Source organism: Gloeophyllum trabeum (assembly GCF_000344685.1).
Source record: "Gloeophyllum trabeum ATCC 11539 unplaced genomic scaffold GLOTRscaffold_00010, whole genome shotgun sequence".
Lineage (NCBI taxonomy): Eukaryota > Fungi > Basidiomycota > Agaricomycetes > Gloeophyllales > Gloeophyllaceae > Gloeophyllum > Gloeophyllum trabeum.
In genome coordinates, this window is record NW_006920419.1 from 1,342,004 (window position 1) to 1,357,479 (window position 15,476).

Here is a 15,476-nt window from a genome sequence, read left to right on the forward strand (position 1 = left end):
CGGCCGTGGCGTCCCATAAGGTCCAGAACTGAAACAATAGTAGTGCCTCTCCGCACAATGCCTGCAACACATACATTCTTCTCTTCCTCACACGATGACGACCTACCGCCCGACGCCCACCGACTCCCTATGGACCGAAACGTCGACTTCACAAGCTGAAACGGAGGAAATATTGGCGAAGCACATCCCCTCTGCCGATAACCCTGCCCAGCCACTTCACCGGAACGCCCACCTGCAATGGCTCGTGCGGAACCTGATCCAGGGATTCCCGACGCGGTATACGAGCCAGGATGCGAGTCAGCCGTGGCTGATGTTCTGGACGCTGCAGAGCCTGAGTACATTGCAGGCCGGACTGGATGCGGGGAATAAGCAGAAGTGAGTGCATGTTCCGCATCCGGGTTTGAATGTGCTGAAGTCGCTGTGCTGGTGGTCTCCAGGGCGATAAACACGATTATGTCGTGGCAACATCCGGAGGGGGGATTTGGAGGGGGCCCGGGGCAGGCGCCGCATCTGCTTGCGACGTACGCGTCCGTGTGCGCCCTGGCGAATGTGGGGAGGCCAGGGCCTGGTGGGGGTTGGGACCAAATTGACCGGTGAGTCTTGCAGGTCTTTCTTGAACGCTTTAGCTGCTGATGTTTGCACCTGAAGTGAGAAGATGTACAAGTTCTTCATGTCGGTCAAGCAACCGGACGGGTCGTTCACGGTGATGCATCACGGGGAGGTGGACGTGCGGTAAACAACGCCGAGTTTGCAGTGGGTCTACAAATGCTCATTACTTCTTGGCTGGACCACAGAGGAATCTATTGCATGCTCGTCGTCGCGACCTTGCTCGACCTCCTCACGCCCGAGCTTGTCGAGGGCACCGCCGCCTTCCTTGCCTCCTGTCAGACCTATGAGGGCGGCTTCTCTTCCGCCTCACAACCGTACTTCTCCTCGTCCTCCCTTCTTCCCTCTCCTCGCCCCCCGCTCGGAGAGGCGCATGGCGGGTACACGTTCTGCGCGCTCGCGTCGTGGGTGATGGTGCGTTCCTTCGCCCCGCCGCCAGAAGGGGTTAGCATCGACGTGCGGAGGCTCCTGAGGTGGTTAGTCATGATGCAGGGGAGCGAGCAAGAGCTTGGGGGTTTCAGGGGGAGGACGAACAAGCTCGTGGATGGGTGCTATTCGTGGTGGGTCGGCGGAGCGTTTGCGTTGCTGGAGATGCTCGGCGTACCGGGGCACCATGCACAGGAGGATGATGTATCAGAAGGTCAAGAGGGAGCACATGACGAATGGGACGACGTGGATGGTGAGCGTGTTCCTTGGCTCCGTGCTAATGAAGTGTGACGGGGGTCTAGATGCGTTGTTTAATCGGAAGGCTTTGCAGGAGTATATCCTGTATGCGGGACAGCACCCGACTGGCGGGTTGCGAGATAAACCACCCAAGTGGGTGACTATGATTTTTATCTATCCCGTCGATTGCGATGATTGATGTGAGTCTGGCAGGGTATCGGATGCGTATCATACGCTGTCATGTCTCTCGGGATTGGCGTCTGCGCAGCACCACGTTACGCCATCATCCACCCGACGAGAGGAGATCACACTTCTATGGGAGACCGACACAGGTGCGTTGTGCTTGTCACCTCTGAAGTTACAGACCTTGCCTATTGCTGCGATGACAGATTCACCTTTCGACGAGCAGCGGAAGAGCGCCTTCGCCGACGCGCTCGCGTGGGTGGAGGAAGAGGGCGCATCCAAGTTTGTCGGCGGCTCGGGCAATCGTGTGGTGCGTTTGCGCATTTACTGGTATCTTTACGGTTGTGTGGTTAACTGATTGTTGTAGAACGCAACACACCCCATATTTAATCTGACTATGACCCATACCGATGCGATGATGGGCCATTTCTACCGCCAAACTGTGCCTCCTAGGATGGTTAGGAGGCGTCCCTGAATTTCTAGAATGCCGGGATACCCTATGAAAGATGTAGCACTAAAGAAGCGTGAAAACCGAATGTATCGTAGTAGTATCCAAACCAAATCCAAACTGTCCGAATGTAACGCGTCGGACGATCTGCAATTGGCCCTTTGCGTCGCAGGCTCTCCAACTCCTTACACTCCTGCTCTACTCCGTCATGTCTGCTGGCTCATTGCTGCCTCTACCGTTGCATTTATACTCGACTTATCGTTCCGATATTCCTGTAATATATACTGGGGAGGTACTTTTACAACAGAATCCGAGCCATGGTAAGATAACGATCGAGCGATCGAGTCATCGATATGCCATCGGCAACAAAGTATTTATCCAAAATTTTGGGCCAACGACCTGTACTGCTCCCTAACCGGCTGCATTCACCCAGATATCTCTCGAAAATGGCTCCTCTGTCGCATCGCAGCATAAGGGGTGCGTATCCGGAGCAGTTCATACAGGCGTCGACTTATATCGATTCATTGTAGATGGCTGGTTCAGAGAGATATCGTCTCAATGGCCGGGGCAGGCGATGACCTTGAAGGTTAACAAGATCCTTCATGTCGAAAAATCTCTGTACCAGGACGTCCTTGTCTTTGAGTCGGAGACGTACGGAAATGTGTTGGTGCTGGACGGAGTGATCCAATGCACGGAGCGTGATGAGTTCTCGTGAGTTCGTTCTTTGAATTCGTTCGGGCGCACCCTAAAATACGTATATCGTAGTTACCAGGAAATGATCGCTCACTTGCCCCTGGCAAGTCATCCCAACCCGAAAAAGGTGCTGGTCATCGGAGGTGGGGATGGTGGTGTCGTGCGTGAAGTGCTCAAGCACAACACAGTGGAGGAAGTTGTCCTTTGCGACATAGATGAAGTATGTACCTTCCTGACGCCATTCCATGCACGGCAACTGACTGTTGTAAAGGCCGTTATCCGAGTCTCCAAGAAATACCTCCCCCACATGTCCGGCCTGCTCGACAATCCCAAGGTCCGCGTCTTCGTCGGCGATGGGTTCAAGTTCCTGCAGGAAAACCAGGCAACCTACGACGCGATCATCACCGACTCCTCCGACCCCGTGGGCCCCGCGGAGGCGCTCTTCCAGAAGCCGTACTTCCAGCTGCTACACGATGCTCTCGCACCGGGTGGGCACATCTCCACGCAGGCCGAGTGCCTCTGGCTGCACCTCCCACTCATCCACGAGCTGCGCACTATGACAAAGGGGCTGTTCCCTGTCGCCGAGTACGCGTTCACCACCATTCCGACGTACCCCTCAGGCCAGATTGGCTTCGTCGTGTGCTCGAAGGAGGCTGGACGCGATCTGAAGACGCCCGTGCGCAAGGTACCTGGGACGAGATACTGGAATGAGAAGGTGCACGCGGCCGCGTTCGTGCTGCCCGAGTTCGGGCGTGCGATGACAGAGGAGGGCGTGGACCTCACGCCGAAGTTCGGGCGCGCGCTGGCGGAGGCCAACCTGCAGCAGCCGAAGAAGAAGATTCTTCTCCTTGGGAGCGGCTTCGTCGCGCGTCCCTGCGCAGAGTTTATCGTCCGGAACGCGGCGAATGAGCTCACCATTGGTAAGACATTTTACTGCTCTCTTTCCTGCACCTCTTCATTTCCGATGTCTGCCTGCTCTAGCTTGCCGCACTCTCAAGAGTGCCCAGGCACTGGCGGCGGGCCTCCCGGCCACCACCGCTATCTCGCTCGACGTTAACTCTACCGAGGCCCTCGACGCACAGGTCGCCGCCCACGACCTTGTTATCTCGCTCATCCCGTACACATACCACGCTGCGGTGATCAAGTCCGCGATCAAGGGAAAAACGCATGTCGTGACGACGAGCTATGTCTCGCCTGCGATGCGCGAGCTCGACGAGGAGGCGAAGAAGGCGGGGATCGTCGTCATGAACGAGATCGGGCTCGACCCCGGTATCGACCATCTGTACGCGGTCAAGACGATCTCGGAGATCCACGAGAAGGGGGGCAAGGTACGCGCCCTCGTCGATGTTCATTATGCATTGCTTACACGTTTTCACAGGTCAAGCAGTTCCTGTCGTACTGCGGCGGTCTGCCGGCGCCCGAGTGTTCCGGCAACCCGCTCGGGTACAAGTTCTCGTGGTCCTCGCGCGGCGTGCTGCTCGCGCTCCTCAACAACGCGTCGTACATCGAGTCCGGGAAGCAGTTCGACGTCTCGGGCACGGATCTGATGAAGTACGCACAACCGTACTTCATTTCGCCCGCCTTTGCGTTTGTCGCGTACCCGAACCGCAACAGCGTACCGTTCCGGGAGTGGTATAATATCCCCGAGGCGGAGAAGGTGGTCAGGGGCACCCTGCGGTACCAAGGCTTCCCCGAGTTCGTGGCAGCGCTCGTGCAGCTCGGGTGGCTGGATATGAATGAGAAGGCGTGGTTGACGTCGGAGCTTACTTGGTTGCAGGTGATGCAGAAGTTGACTGGTGCCGAGGAGGCGAGTGAGAGGTCAGTAGTTTCGCTGTCTTGTTCACGTTAATGTCAGCTGATCTTGCCTTAGCGCTGTTGTTTCTCGCGTCAAGGCACTCTGCAACTTCCCCAACGAGTCTGAGGCGACGCGCATTATCTCGGGCTTCCGCTGGATTGGCCTATTCTCGGGAGAGAAGGTCAAGCCGCGCGGCGGGAACCTGCTCGACACGCTCTGCGCGCGGTTGGAGACGCTGATGAAGTACGAGGAGGGCGAGCGCGACCTTGTGATGCTCCAGCATAAGTTTGTCGTACAGTGGCAGGATGGGTCCGAGGTTAGTAACTGAGTTACCAAATCGTACGATGGGGATTTACTGAATGTGGCGTCTGATCACAGCAAACGCTCACGTCGACGTTGGAGGCATACGGCATCCCGGACGGGTACTCGGCGATGGCACGCACCGTCGGTGTGCCCTGCGGCATCGCGACGCAGCTCGTCCTGGATGGCGTGCTGAACCAGACGGGTATCCAGGCTCCGTATACAAAGGAGATCTGTGAACCTATCAGAGAGATACTGGAGAGCGAGGGCTTGGGCATGGTCGAGAGGGTGTTGTAAGACTGACGTTCAAAAGATGTATCCATATGACGGATCCCCTTGTGGGATGGTCTGTCGATTGTGTATCTAAGCTGTGATTGCGAGACTATGTGAGACAGCACAGAACTGTGGTTAGGTGCTTTGGATTCTGCCGTCCGTACCAGATATACCTACTTCACATCCTTGACCGCCCCCACGCCTTCTTTATGACCTCTGGCACTACAGGGGAGTGAAGGGAAGTGCCTAGCAGCTGCAATTACTTGATCGCGCTACGAGGAGCGACGGTATAGCACGACTATGACTATTATGACAGGGTGAAAGAATAGGTATGTGAGTCAGCGCAGAAAGATCCCATATATATCTCGAGCTGTAGCTTTATTATGCCATCCTAGCCAACCATAGACTCTTCACCTGTTCATATTTGTCCTCAGCTGGGCACCAGGGATCGAGAAGGGCAGACCTGATTGTGGGTTCTTCGCTAGGCAACAAATTCGTAGCTCGAGCCCAATCTCTATAAGCGACGCCTTCCCTCTCGGTTCGATACCGCTTAGATGGCACCCGCCGGACACGCATACTCCGAAGCATAGGGAACAGTTCAAGCAGGCTTGTGGGTTGGGATGGATCACCGTCATGATCCCGATCGACAAGAGCTTCTCAGGAACGGAAGATGGAGTCTTGCGAGACTTCAAGGTCCGCTAATAAGGGAACGCTGTTGGGGAGAGTGCGGAGGAGAGCGACAGCCTTCGTGCTGCCATGCTGGCGGCCTAGCATGGATCCTTCAAACGTCAGTGTCGTGAGGCTGGGGAACACTTGGTTTATGACGTCCATGGAGCTAATGTGGTCGCCGTGAATGCTCAGCTCTTGCAATCTTGGAAGTGAGATAGGCGAGAGGAGAAACCGCCTTACTCCGTGAAGATAGAGTGTGAGTGTTTCTAGGGAACACGAGATCTCCGAGAGCAGCTCGCACAAGCGCATGCCCCGCTCATGGTTTTCGGGCAGAAGCATAAAATTCCGTGATGAGGTCGAAGGGCGATATGTCGCATGCATATCGCATACAAAGAGATGTAGCACATCTAGTGTCCTTCTCGGATGTTTCTTCTTCAATATGGCAAGGAAAAGGGATATCCGTTTGGTGCCCTCGAGCATCACAGAGTGGCATCTGAACGGTGCCGACGCTTCGCGCACGTATTTGGAGACTAGCGCAAGCGAACAGCCTGTTCTCCCTCCGTCAGTGCAAGCATGGGAAAATATACTTTGCCACAGTTCGACGGGGCAGTTGAGCATTCCGACGTTGTCCAGTTGTTGAAGGGTAAATTGCAATGGCAATGACATGCCGCACGTCCGAACCCGTAACGACAGGCGAAGATGTTCTCTTCCGTCTACAAGCCACTAGGAAGGGTTAGTCTCCATTCTCTGATCAAAGATTCGTATTAGCACGAACGACAAGAGAGGACGATCGCGAGTTGTGCTTTGCAGCACGCGGTTTAGCTTCAACCTGCATGTGGCATTTCGCATGACGGCACGGACGTTCCCGGTGGCACAATCGGGGAAGTGTTCACACGGTCGATTGGCCTGATTTCTCGCATACATGGCAGTGGCTTCGTGGTGGAAGACTCTCATAACTTCCTCTTACTCTCAATCGCAAGTACTCACACGGCAGAAAGGCAAGGGCACTGTTTGTACTGGGAGGACACGGAGAGCGGCTATACTCTGCGACGTACATCCATCTCCTTCATCTTGTTCATCTTGCTATCGCACACGCCACTTGCACAACTTGAAGTTCAGTGCTAATCCTTGACTATGGATCATCTTCCTCTTGAGACCTGGCGGGTGGTATCTAGGTATGCTTGAACCGATGACGGGTATACTGGTCGCTCCCTGTCCCGCGTGTGCAAATATTTCCGTGAGGCCTCCGAAACTGTCCGCTTCCAGTCGCTGAAGCTGGTTGGAGCATGTCAGCTTCATGCATTCACCCAATTTCTGCGGCAGAATCCAGACATACGCGTGCGATACCTGTTCGTGAGCGACGGCCAGCTGGATACTCCTGGCCCCTCTCCAGCAGACGAGAGGCCCGTCGGAGAGCTGGCCACGACACTCGAGGGGATGGACCTTGCGCTTATGGCTCTACTCCAAAGACTTGGACCCTCAACAGAAATTCTATTCTTCGACTTCCTTCCGTCTGACCTGCCTTTTCTTGACGAGTCGTCCGAATCCGCGCACCTCCTGGACTGCGGGAAATCAGGATATACGGCACATTCTCTGTCGATCATCGTCCAGATGCCACGAGAGCCGCTTTCTCGCCTCTGCAGGATGTCCGCAGTGCACTTTCTAACGGGTCATGCGATGTCATCGTGGCATACGGGCAGAGGGTTAGCAGGGATCTCGTAGGTCTTTCTCGCATGCAATCAAGAGAGACAGAGTTGGACAGTTCGGGAGTAGCACTGCGTCACCTTGCTCTGGACCTGGGTATCTTCCCTGAACACGGCGACAACACACCCCAGATAATGACCCACACTTTCTTGAAACAGCACATGGTGAAGTCCCCGGAGTCTCAAGCTACCGCGATGTAGCGTATGCGGACTGATTGTCAGCGATTGCTCGCGGGAGTTATTGGGTGACCGCCGTCGATCTATAGCGCTTGCGGTTAACCGTGAGCGAGGCGAGATTAGATCATCCCACGTCAAATGGAACGGAACGTGATGCCTTGTCTTCATGACATATGCTCATGTTCAACCACGATTGCCCCTCGCTCGACGCTCTACCCACTCAAGCGAGTCTGTACGTCAGAATCGCTACGGAACTGCCTGCATTTGCTATGCAGCAATATTCGTGACCCTTTGGAACAATCCCTGGGGTCCTGCTCGTGCCAGGCGCGAGCAAGCGTGACGTCACGCGACAAATGAGTTCTCACGACCGCGTGAGCGCGTCTCGACCAGAGCTCGAGGGCTGCCTATTCGTAACGCAGTAACAGAAACATTTCTGAGTATTGGAACTAAAAGAGGGACATATATACACGGATTCATCATACCTATCATAAATTTAGACATTGTATTTGATTTTAGAGAGCATGTACAAGAAAATCACTCCTTAGGAGGAGTAGCAAGCTTCCCCTTCAGTCCCGACATGGGTCCAGTGAATTTTAGACATGTGTGTACCATACTGTAGATTATGTGTGCCAAGTACCAGTGTGGTATGATATCTGTTCCCTAATTGACAGCCTGAATACTCCTGGATTGGTACATGCTTGCTACCCCTCCTGTAGATTGCACCGCTGCGCCGAATTTCGTTGTTTTTTCAATGCCATGTTTGTTCTCTATATCAAAAACCCCTATATACAGATTCAAAGCACCATTCGAGCCCGAATGCGGCTGCTACAGATTTTGCTTGCCCGAAGGCCATTTGGCGTGCGAAAAGTCACGCCGCGCCTTATGTTCGGAAAACGGCTGTAAATGCCTGGCTTAATATTTAGCCGACGAAAATAGCCATATAATCACCATACACGCATCGCACATATTGTGATTCTATCATCTCTATTATCACCATCAACTCAACATAAAACAGGCGATTGAATGCTCCCATGCCCGCTGTGTCAGTACAGTTCAAGTTGTTGTGGCGGTGTGACAGGTGACCTCACACGGTTACGCGCGTGACAGAGGTTCCAGGAAGCGCGCTAAATTTAGCAACTGTCTTGTTTCTACCTGCCACTATTAGCGAACGGGCCACAGACCCCGTACAAACAATATCAACCAAGGTCGAGCCACACGACCCATAAATGTCGTTCCTCAGCGTGATTTCGCTGCTCAGCCGCGTACGTCTTCCTGTCTTGTGTGGCATCCTCAACTATTCACAAGATGGTCCATCCTACCGCATACGACAATCTACCTCTATTCCAACCTGAAATGTCCACCGCTGACCGCGCTGCATCCCATCCCAACGCATCCAAACATCAATTTGCCTCCTGCAAGGCTGACCATGCTGAGCATCGTCGTGCCGCGGGAGTCGAGAGTTCTGTCTACCTACACGGCGAGGGCAAAGTGAACGTTAGAGACTTCCTGCAGACGGAATGCTTTCCAGGGTTAGAACTTCCGAGAGTTTCACCTGAGAAGGTCAAACGATTTCAAAAGTTCCTTGAGAAAGTACAAGCAGTCCAGACGTCTAGCGGGTGGTCCGAGCGTCCTATGTATACCCCACTGGTAAGTCAGTCTTCTCCGTCACTGATACGTCACTATTAAACGCTACGTAGGTAAATTCGTTTGTAGATATATCAACAAATGCCGTCCGCACGCGGGCGTTGCCACTTCGCTTCCATACGTGCGCAGATTTACGGCCCTTGGATTCTAATGGGGGCGTGAGAGCGTCCCCCGATATTGCCATACACGACAATAATGGAAAGGAAACATATTGGGGTCGAAGCTTAGCCTTTATTGAGGTCAAGCCAACGGAGGCAGATGATCCCTTCTACAACATCCACGAGCGCAAGGAGCTCAGAATGGGGCAGACGAAGGTTTGGAACCAAATACAAGAGTATGCCGCGATCTCGTTCCGCAGTACTCCTCGTTGTTTTCTCCTGGCCATCGGTATCTTCGGCGATACCGCTCGCTTCTTCCGATGGGATCGGTCTACAGTCATGGCCTCCGAAGGGTTCAATTATAAGCGCCATCCCGAACATCTCGTTCACTTTCTTATTGGGCTCTCCGAATACGCGAACGGTGGAATAGACGCCACGGCTAACGCTCCGATTACCGCGCGCGCTGAACAGGAGCTGGTGGAGAGACAGTACAAGATTGCGCAACAGCTTCTCGTTGTCCCGGAGTACAAGCCTTCACGAAAGGGCGACACCCTGGTCAAAGACAGTCGTCGTATGCTGATCCCCTCGCCATCCCAGACGGCTGGAAAGAAACGATTTGACACGTACCTGACCCTGGGGCGCCCCATATTCACTAGCAAATCGATCTTCGGTCGTGGTACGTGCGTCTGGGTAGCAACAAGAGCCACTCCTAGGCGTGGGGGGAAGGAATCGTTGGTCATTATCAAAGACTCCTGGCGGGAGAACGGACGATGGAAGGAAGGACAGATATACGACAAGATACGCGAAGCAGGAGAGCACGTACCCGGTGTTGCCCGCCTTCTTGTCGACTATGATATTACCGAGGACGAGGAGGACGAGATCCACCGAACGTCAGCGTTCCGCCTCAACCGTAGCTTTAAGAGCGACCAGAAGAAGAAGAAGAAGTACAAGGAACTCATCCATCACCGAGTTATTCTCCCCTCTGTCGGGATACCCCTATCGCGCTTCACATCTACGCGCCTCCTCCTGGAGGCTGTGAGGGATGCAGTTGAAGGTGAATATACAGTTTCGTTATCAGTTCTTTAATGAACACATGAACGTAGGCCACAAAACCATGTGTGCCCGGCGTGTTATACATCGAGATATCAGCGTCAATAACATTATGATAAGTGCGGATGTGGAAGCCGAAGGAGGAGCCAAAGGCTTTCTCATAGACCCAGAGCTAGCGGCAGCAACCGGGATGGCTAATCTGCAGGCTGAATTGCAGCATCTCACTGTCAGTCTCACATTGTATACGGCTCACACTTAGCTCATCCTCCTCTCAGGGCACGTACCAATTCACTTCCATACACCGATTCCTTGTTGCGAAACCCGGAGACCACGCCCCATGGAACGATCTAGAGTCATTTTACTGGGTTGTGCTATTCGTCGTGCTACGGCACACAGTGGCATATGTCGACGAAGATGGCAAAAGGACCGAAGCTGGCAAGCTGATAAAGGACCTATACGACAGTGGGGACCATTCTCCGACCTTGAAAAAAGGCTTTCTCGAAAGAAAAGCGGCCAAATTCGTCGTGGAAGGTAACCGCCCCTTAACGAGCTGCCTAATTAAGCTGGGCAGCCTTGTATACAGCCATTATCGGGACGAAGAGATACAAGCACTGCTTCCTCATGCAGTCAATCGTCTTACCCACGACAACGTTCTGACTGTGATCAACGAAGCTTTGACGTCGGAGGGCTGGCCTGTGGCTGATGAAGCCATCCCCTTTACCCTGGTAGAGAGGGTGAGCATCCAGGAGAATAAAGAAACCGGACTCGCCCTGGAAGGACATGGGGAAAGCTGGACTATGCCGTCGCTCCCGCATGCCGCATCCGTGTCCAACGAAGGTTCCGCCAAAATGAACGACTCCTCGCCATCCCATGCCGCGTGCGCTTCCAACGGAGGCTCTTTCGAAGTGAACGATCCTTCACCACAGCCGACGTCATCGCAGAAGCACAAGAGCGTTCCAGTTGAAAAGAAAGTGGAAAGTGGAACCCGTCTGCGCAGGTCTGCGCGGCTTAATCAGCTCAAGGTCGATGGGGGAAAGCAACAGAAAAGGCCGAGGGCGGAAGAGCATGCTCCTGCTGCAGCTTCTAAGCCAACCTCAAAACGTTCTCGACAGCAGCCTGCAAGGGATGTTCCTCTCAGGCGTTCCCAGCGCATTGCTTCCTCTACTGCCGCCCCGAAAGGACGAGAAGCCGCGAAGGCCAGAGCTACCGCCCCCCGCCCACGCTCGACTCGCAACGCTTGACGTGTCTCGTCTGTCTCTATATCTTTCTTATCTGCTCTATTTATCGGTGTAGCCCTATCATTTGCCTGCGTAAGTCATTTCTGGTCGTTTGCCGTGTTGACGGGTATACCCTTGTGAAAGTTTGAATGTCCCCTTGTCCTGTATTGCTAGTGCTGCCTTGTCCTGTATTGCTAGTGCTGTAAATCCTCTACCCCGCGTTTCAATGGTATATATTTCCTCTGGGTCCTGAGAGCTTGAGCCTCTTAATCTGTCCTGCCTCTTGCATCATGATTGGCTTGCTACATCTGCAGTCACTGGCTGTCGTATACGCGATCGCTTTTTCCCTCTGTTCAGTCACATCGGAGTCCGCCGTCACTAAGCAACTACCGGCAGTCGCAAGGTAAAGTACAGCACGCTGTACCAGCAATGACATCTTCGCTGATGACAACAGAATCTGTAAATCCAAGCACATTGTGATTAGCCTCCTCGAATTGTTCGACATCGGCTATGGACCGTCTCCCTTTTGAAACCTGGCGGATGATCTTGGGCCATGTCTGCACCGACGAAGAACACACCGGCCGCGCCCTATCGCTGACCTGCAAGTACTTCCGCGAAGTCTCGAGACATGCCCGCTTCACGTCGATGAAACTGGTGGGAGCGCACCTGCATCATGCGTTCGCCGACATTGTTGCGCGGGAACCCACCATTCGCGTCGACGTCCGTGAGTGACGGTCTGCTCTGTGCTGCTGCCCCGCTTCAGGCAAATCGAGTGAATGAGAGCGAACTGCCCGGTACCGACCACGGGACCCTTGCTGCACCATGGGACAGCTTCCTCGTGGACATACGCCCAGCAGTTGAATCGACTTCCGAATTCTTCTTCCTGCACTGTCAGAGTGCACGTCGATATCTCTATACTGCCCTCTTTGTCGAAACGTCCTCTCTCCGAGCATTGTGGGATATCAGGATCTACTGGACGTACGAGCTGCGGATCCCGACCGCGGAACCCACGTTCTCAGCGGCTCTGATCGTCGTTGTCATATCTCCTAAACATATCGTTAATCCAAATTCAAGTACACCGTACGATATCCTCCCGTCGTACGGGCCGCTCGGCAGAGATTTCCTGAACGTCAACGGATTTCCCTCGGGGTGCTCGCTCCGTTGGCGAGAGGATGTCCATATGCATGCGTCAATTGGGGGTAGACTCAGCTCTCCAAGCCATGAACGATGATGACCAGCCTCTTCAGATAACCACCCATGTGTTCTTGAAACGACATCGGTCGCTCCTCATATATAAGCAATTCACGCTGTAAGCGCCGTCAGCAGAGCCTACTTCACCCATCTCGTCGGAAGCACCGTCGGACGCGCTGAAGAAGTTCCGCGAGAAAGCCGTTGATGACTGGTTGGGAGCAATTGATCGAGGAAGTTCCTGGGTGAGCACGGACCTCAAGGAGTTGAAGTTGACCATCCCAGAGCCCGAAATCCTCACACGTGTTCTAGTGTCAGCAGTGAGTTAGAGGGTATAGCATCTGCCTGGACACGGCGCAGCAATAGTCTGCGGGAGCAACGCGGTCAACCAATGTGGATGGAAGGCCCCCAACTATGATGTTCAGGGTGGGTCTATTCCCTAACGAAGCTGCCATGAGTGATTAGCCATAACCTCAACGCACCTCTCGACTTTCCAGATGTCCTACTGTTCTTACTCACGATCCTTGAGTGCCTGGAGTATGATGCATCATTCACTCAACCTCCTACTGTGCCTTACGGGGTTTGTTCTCCTTTGTAAGCGAATGATTCCGTCCTGATGTACATAGGTTTTCGCGTCTCGGCCAGCTTACGCATTTGTGGAAGAATATGTGCAGGAGTCCAACTCCACGGACTAAGAAAACGCACCGATAAATGGACAATCTCTACGTACAAATTGCAACACACCGTGCGGTATCCGGAGCAATCGTTGCTACGAAGGCTGCTGGCTGCATCTTGTCCAGCGGGTCGCGCAGTAACCGGGAGGAAATAGTCGTGCTGGCCCCTACGCGCCACCACCACTCCTTTCCCACTTTCCCACCAACTCATGCAACTTATCCGCCATCACCCACGCCGCGTCCCTATCATTCACATGCTTATCCACCTCAATCACCTCTACCGCCCTCCCTTTCTCCTTCAACCCCTTCTTCAACTCCTCCACGAGCGCACGATCCGCGTCCGGATCCCAAAACGGCCCGCCCGCGATATCAATCCCGGACCACCCGTGCTTCGGTATGACTACCGCGAGAGGGCCGTGGCCGACAGACAATCGGTCGGCCATCGTGCGCCCGATAGCCGCACATTCATCTGCGGAGGTGCGCAGGAGGGTGATGCTCGGGTTGTGCTCGTGCAGCGTACGCGCGGCATATTTCTCTGGGACTGTCGAGCGCGGGCCGAAGTTGCACTGTTAATCGTGAGATGATTTGAGAGGGGATGGAGGGAGAGGAGAACGGACCATATCGAGCGCGCCGAGGGACACGACGTGCGGGATGCCCGCGTTCCCGGGCGCGGTCAGGCGCGTCGGCCCCGCCGAGAGGATCCCGCCGCACTGCTCATCCGCGAGCTCCGTCGTCGTCAGGTCCAGCACCGCATGGAACCACTGTCCACCCGTTCAGCTTTGCTCACCCACCTATGGATCACCTCGCGCGCTCACCTTCTCCTCGACCAGCCGCTCCATCGTGCGCCCGCCCGCGCCCGTGCAGTGGAACACGACGGGCTCGTACAGGCGCCGCCCGGACGCATCGGTGAAGGACCGGAGGCGCTCGCAGGCGACGGTCACGCCGAGGGTCGTGAGCCCGAACATCGTCACCGCAACCATATGCTTCGCGTCTCCCAACGCGGGCGTCGGCTGGTCTTTATATGCGCGCGCCATCCCCGCGAGCGCCGCGGCGGCGTTGGTGAGGATGCGCGCGGAGAGGACGTTCATCGACCCCGAGATATCCGCTTTCCGTGTGTGAGCATGCGCAGCGGGTAAGGGAGGGGCGGGATGGGAGGGACGACGCACCGATAGAAGGCATCATGCAGATATCGCTGTCCCCCACATAATGACTGACATCCCCGCTCGCCATCGTGCTCACGCACAGCTTCGGCAGCCCGACGCGCAGCGCGCGCAGCACCGCGCACGCGAGCGCGGTCGTTGTGCTCCCGCCCATCGCGAGCGCGCCGTGCAGGGAGCCACGCACTTGGTACGAGAGAGCGATGCTGGTGGCGCCGGCGGTAATATGCTCGAGCGCGGCGGCGCGTGGGAGGGTGCGTAGGTGCGACAGTGAGGTGCCTGCCGCGCAGCAGACGGCAGAGGGCGGGTGGGCAGCGTGTTTGGAGAGGGCGGTATCAGTCTGGTGGGTTGGTCAGGGATGCATAGATTCAGTCAACGGAGCTGCAATGGCAGGAGGTGGTGGATGCGCACCTGGAGGGAAGCATCGATGAGGAACACCTCACATCCCTTCGCCTCGAGTAAGTCTTTCACGAACGCGTACTCCGCTTCCTTAGTGTCGAGGAAGCCGATGAGGAGGACCTTCGGCTTCGCGCCGTCCGTGCTTGTAGATCTAGACATGTACCTGGAGAGGATTGAGCGCGACCAACAGCGAGGTTCACCAGCTTTCCTTCGAGCACAGTGCGACTAAACGCGCAATGCAGCCACCACCGCTTCGACGTGCAAGTCGGGCGAGGCGGAGGGAAATGTGAGATGCGGGATGTGAGTAGACGTCATATGTAGATTGCTTGTGAACAGAAGATCGCCTGCGAATAGGAGGGCGTGCGCCCAGCATAGATGACGCTTATATGCGGTGTCGAGCGACAGCAGGGGTCACAGGACCTATTTGCGGTGCTGGCTCACGGGATACTATGAATAGCCAGTGCCCTCACCGGGGTTCGACGGACGGACGCAGCGAAAATGGAGTATGGGAATCCGTCAGCTAGCGTATAGTGAATTCC

The 15,476-nt window shown here is 55.0% G+C and overlaps 5 protein-coding genes across 5 annotated transcripts; 4 read left to right on the forward strand and 1 right to left on the reverse strand.

Moving 5' to 3' along the window:
- Window positions 1-94: 94 nt before the first annotated feature.
- Window positions 95-2,027, forward strand: GLOTRDRAFT_139894 (terpenoid cyclases/Protein prenyltransferase; the record flags this gene model as incomplete). Its single annotated transcript, XM_007869885.1, has 8 exons — window positions 95-375; window positions 438-593; window positions 649-732; window positions 795-1,285; window positions 1,335-1,422; window positions 1,483-1,601; window positions 1,659-1,762; window positions 1,820-2,027. The coding sequence occupies 8 exons, from the start codon at window positions 95-97 to the stop codon at window positions 1,925-1,927; spliced, it is 1,431 nt and encodes a 476-aa protein (XP_007868076.1). The 3' UTR covers window positions 1,928-2,027.
- A 261-nt stretch (window positions 2,028-2,288) lies between these two features.
- Window positions 2,289-5,147, forward strand: GLOTRDRAFT_139895 (saccharopine dehydrogenase). The gene is made up of 8 exons (XM_007869886.1): window positions 2,289-2,377; window positions 2,431-2,611; window positions 2,666-2,813; window positions 2,865-3,513; window positions 3,575-3,921; window positions 3,972-4,411; window positions 4,464-4,704; window positions 4,767-5,147. Exons 1-8 carry the CDS (start codon window positions 2,347-2,349, stop codon window positions 4,983-4,985), a joined length of 2,256 nt encoding a protein of 751 aa, XP_007868077.1. The 5' UTR covers window positions 2,289-2,346; the 3' UTR covers window positions 4,986-5,147.
- Window positions 5,148-8,863: 3,716 nt separating this feature from the next.
- On the forward strand, window positions 8,864-11,543 carry GLOTRDRAFT_131126 (uncharacterized protein; the record flags this gene model as incomplete). Its single annotated transcript, XM_007869887.1, has 4 exons — window positions 8,864-9,157; window positions 9,208-10,306; window positions 10,356-10,528; window positions 10,578-11,543. 4 exons carry the CDS (start codon window positions 8,864-8,866, stop codon window positions 11,541-11,543), a joined length of 2,532 nt encoding a protein of 843 aa, XP_007868078.1.
- A 649-nt stretch (window positions 11,544-12,192) lies between these two features.
- Window positions 12,193-13,036, forward strand: GLOTRDRAFT_131127 (uncharacterized protein; the record flags this gene model as incomplete). The annotated part of the gene is made up of 2 exons (XM_007869888.1): window positions 12,193-12,679; window positions 12,843-13,036. The coding sequence occupies 2 exons, from the start codon at window positions 12,193-12,195 to the stop codon at window positions 13,034-13,036; spliced, it is 681 nt and encodes a 226-aa protein (XP_007868079.1).
- Window positions 13,037-13,548: 512 nt separating this feature from the next.
- Window positions 13,549-15,096, reverse strand: GLOTRDRAFT_131128 (uncharacterized protein; the record flags this gene model as incomplete). The annotated part of the gene is made up of 5 exons (XM_007869889.1): window positions 13,549-13,947; window positions 13,999-14,142; window positions 14,197-14,486; window positions 14,548-14,878; window positions 14,950-15,096. The coding sequence occupies 5 exons, from the start codon at window positions 15,094-15,096 to the stop codon at window positions 13,549-13,551; spliced, it is 1,311 nt and encodes a 436-aa protein (XP_007868080.1).
- Window positions 15,097-15,476: the final 380 nt, after the last annotated feature.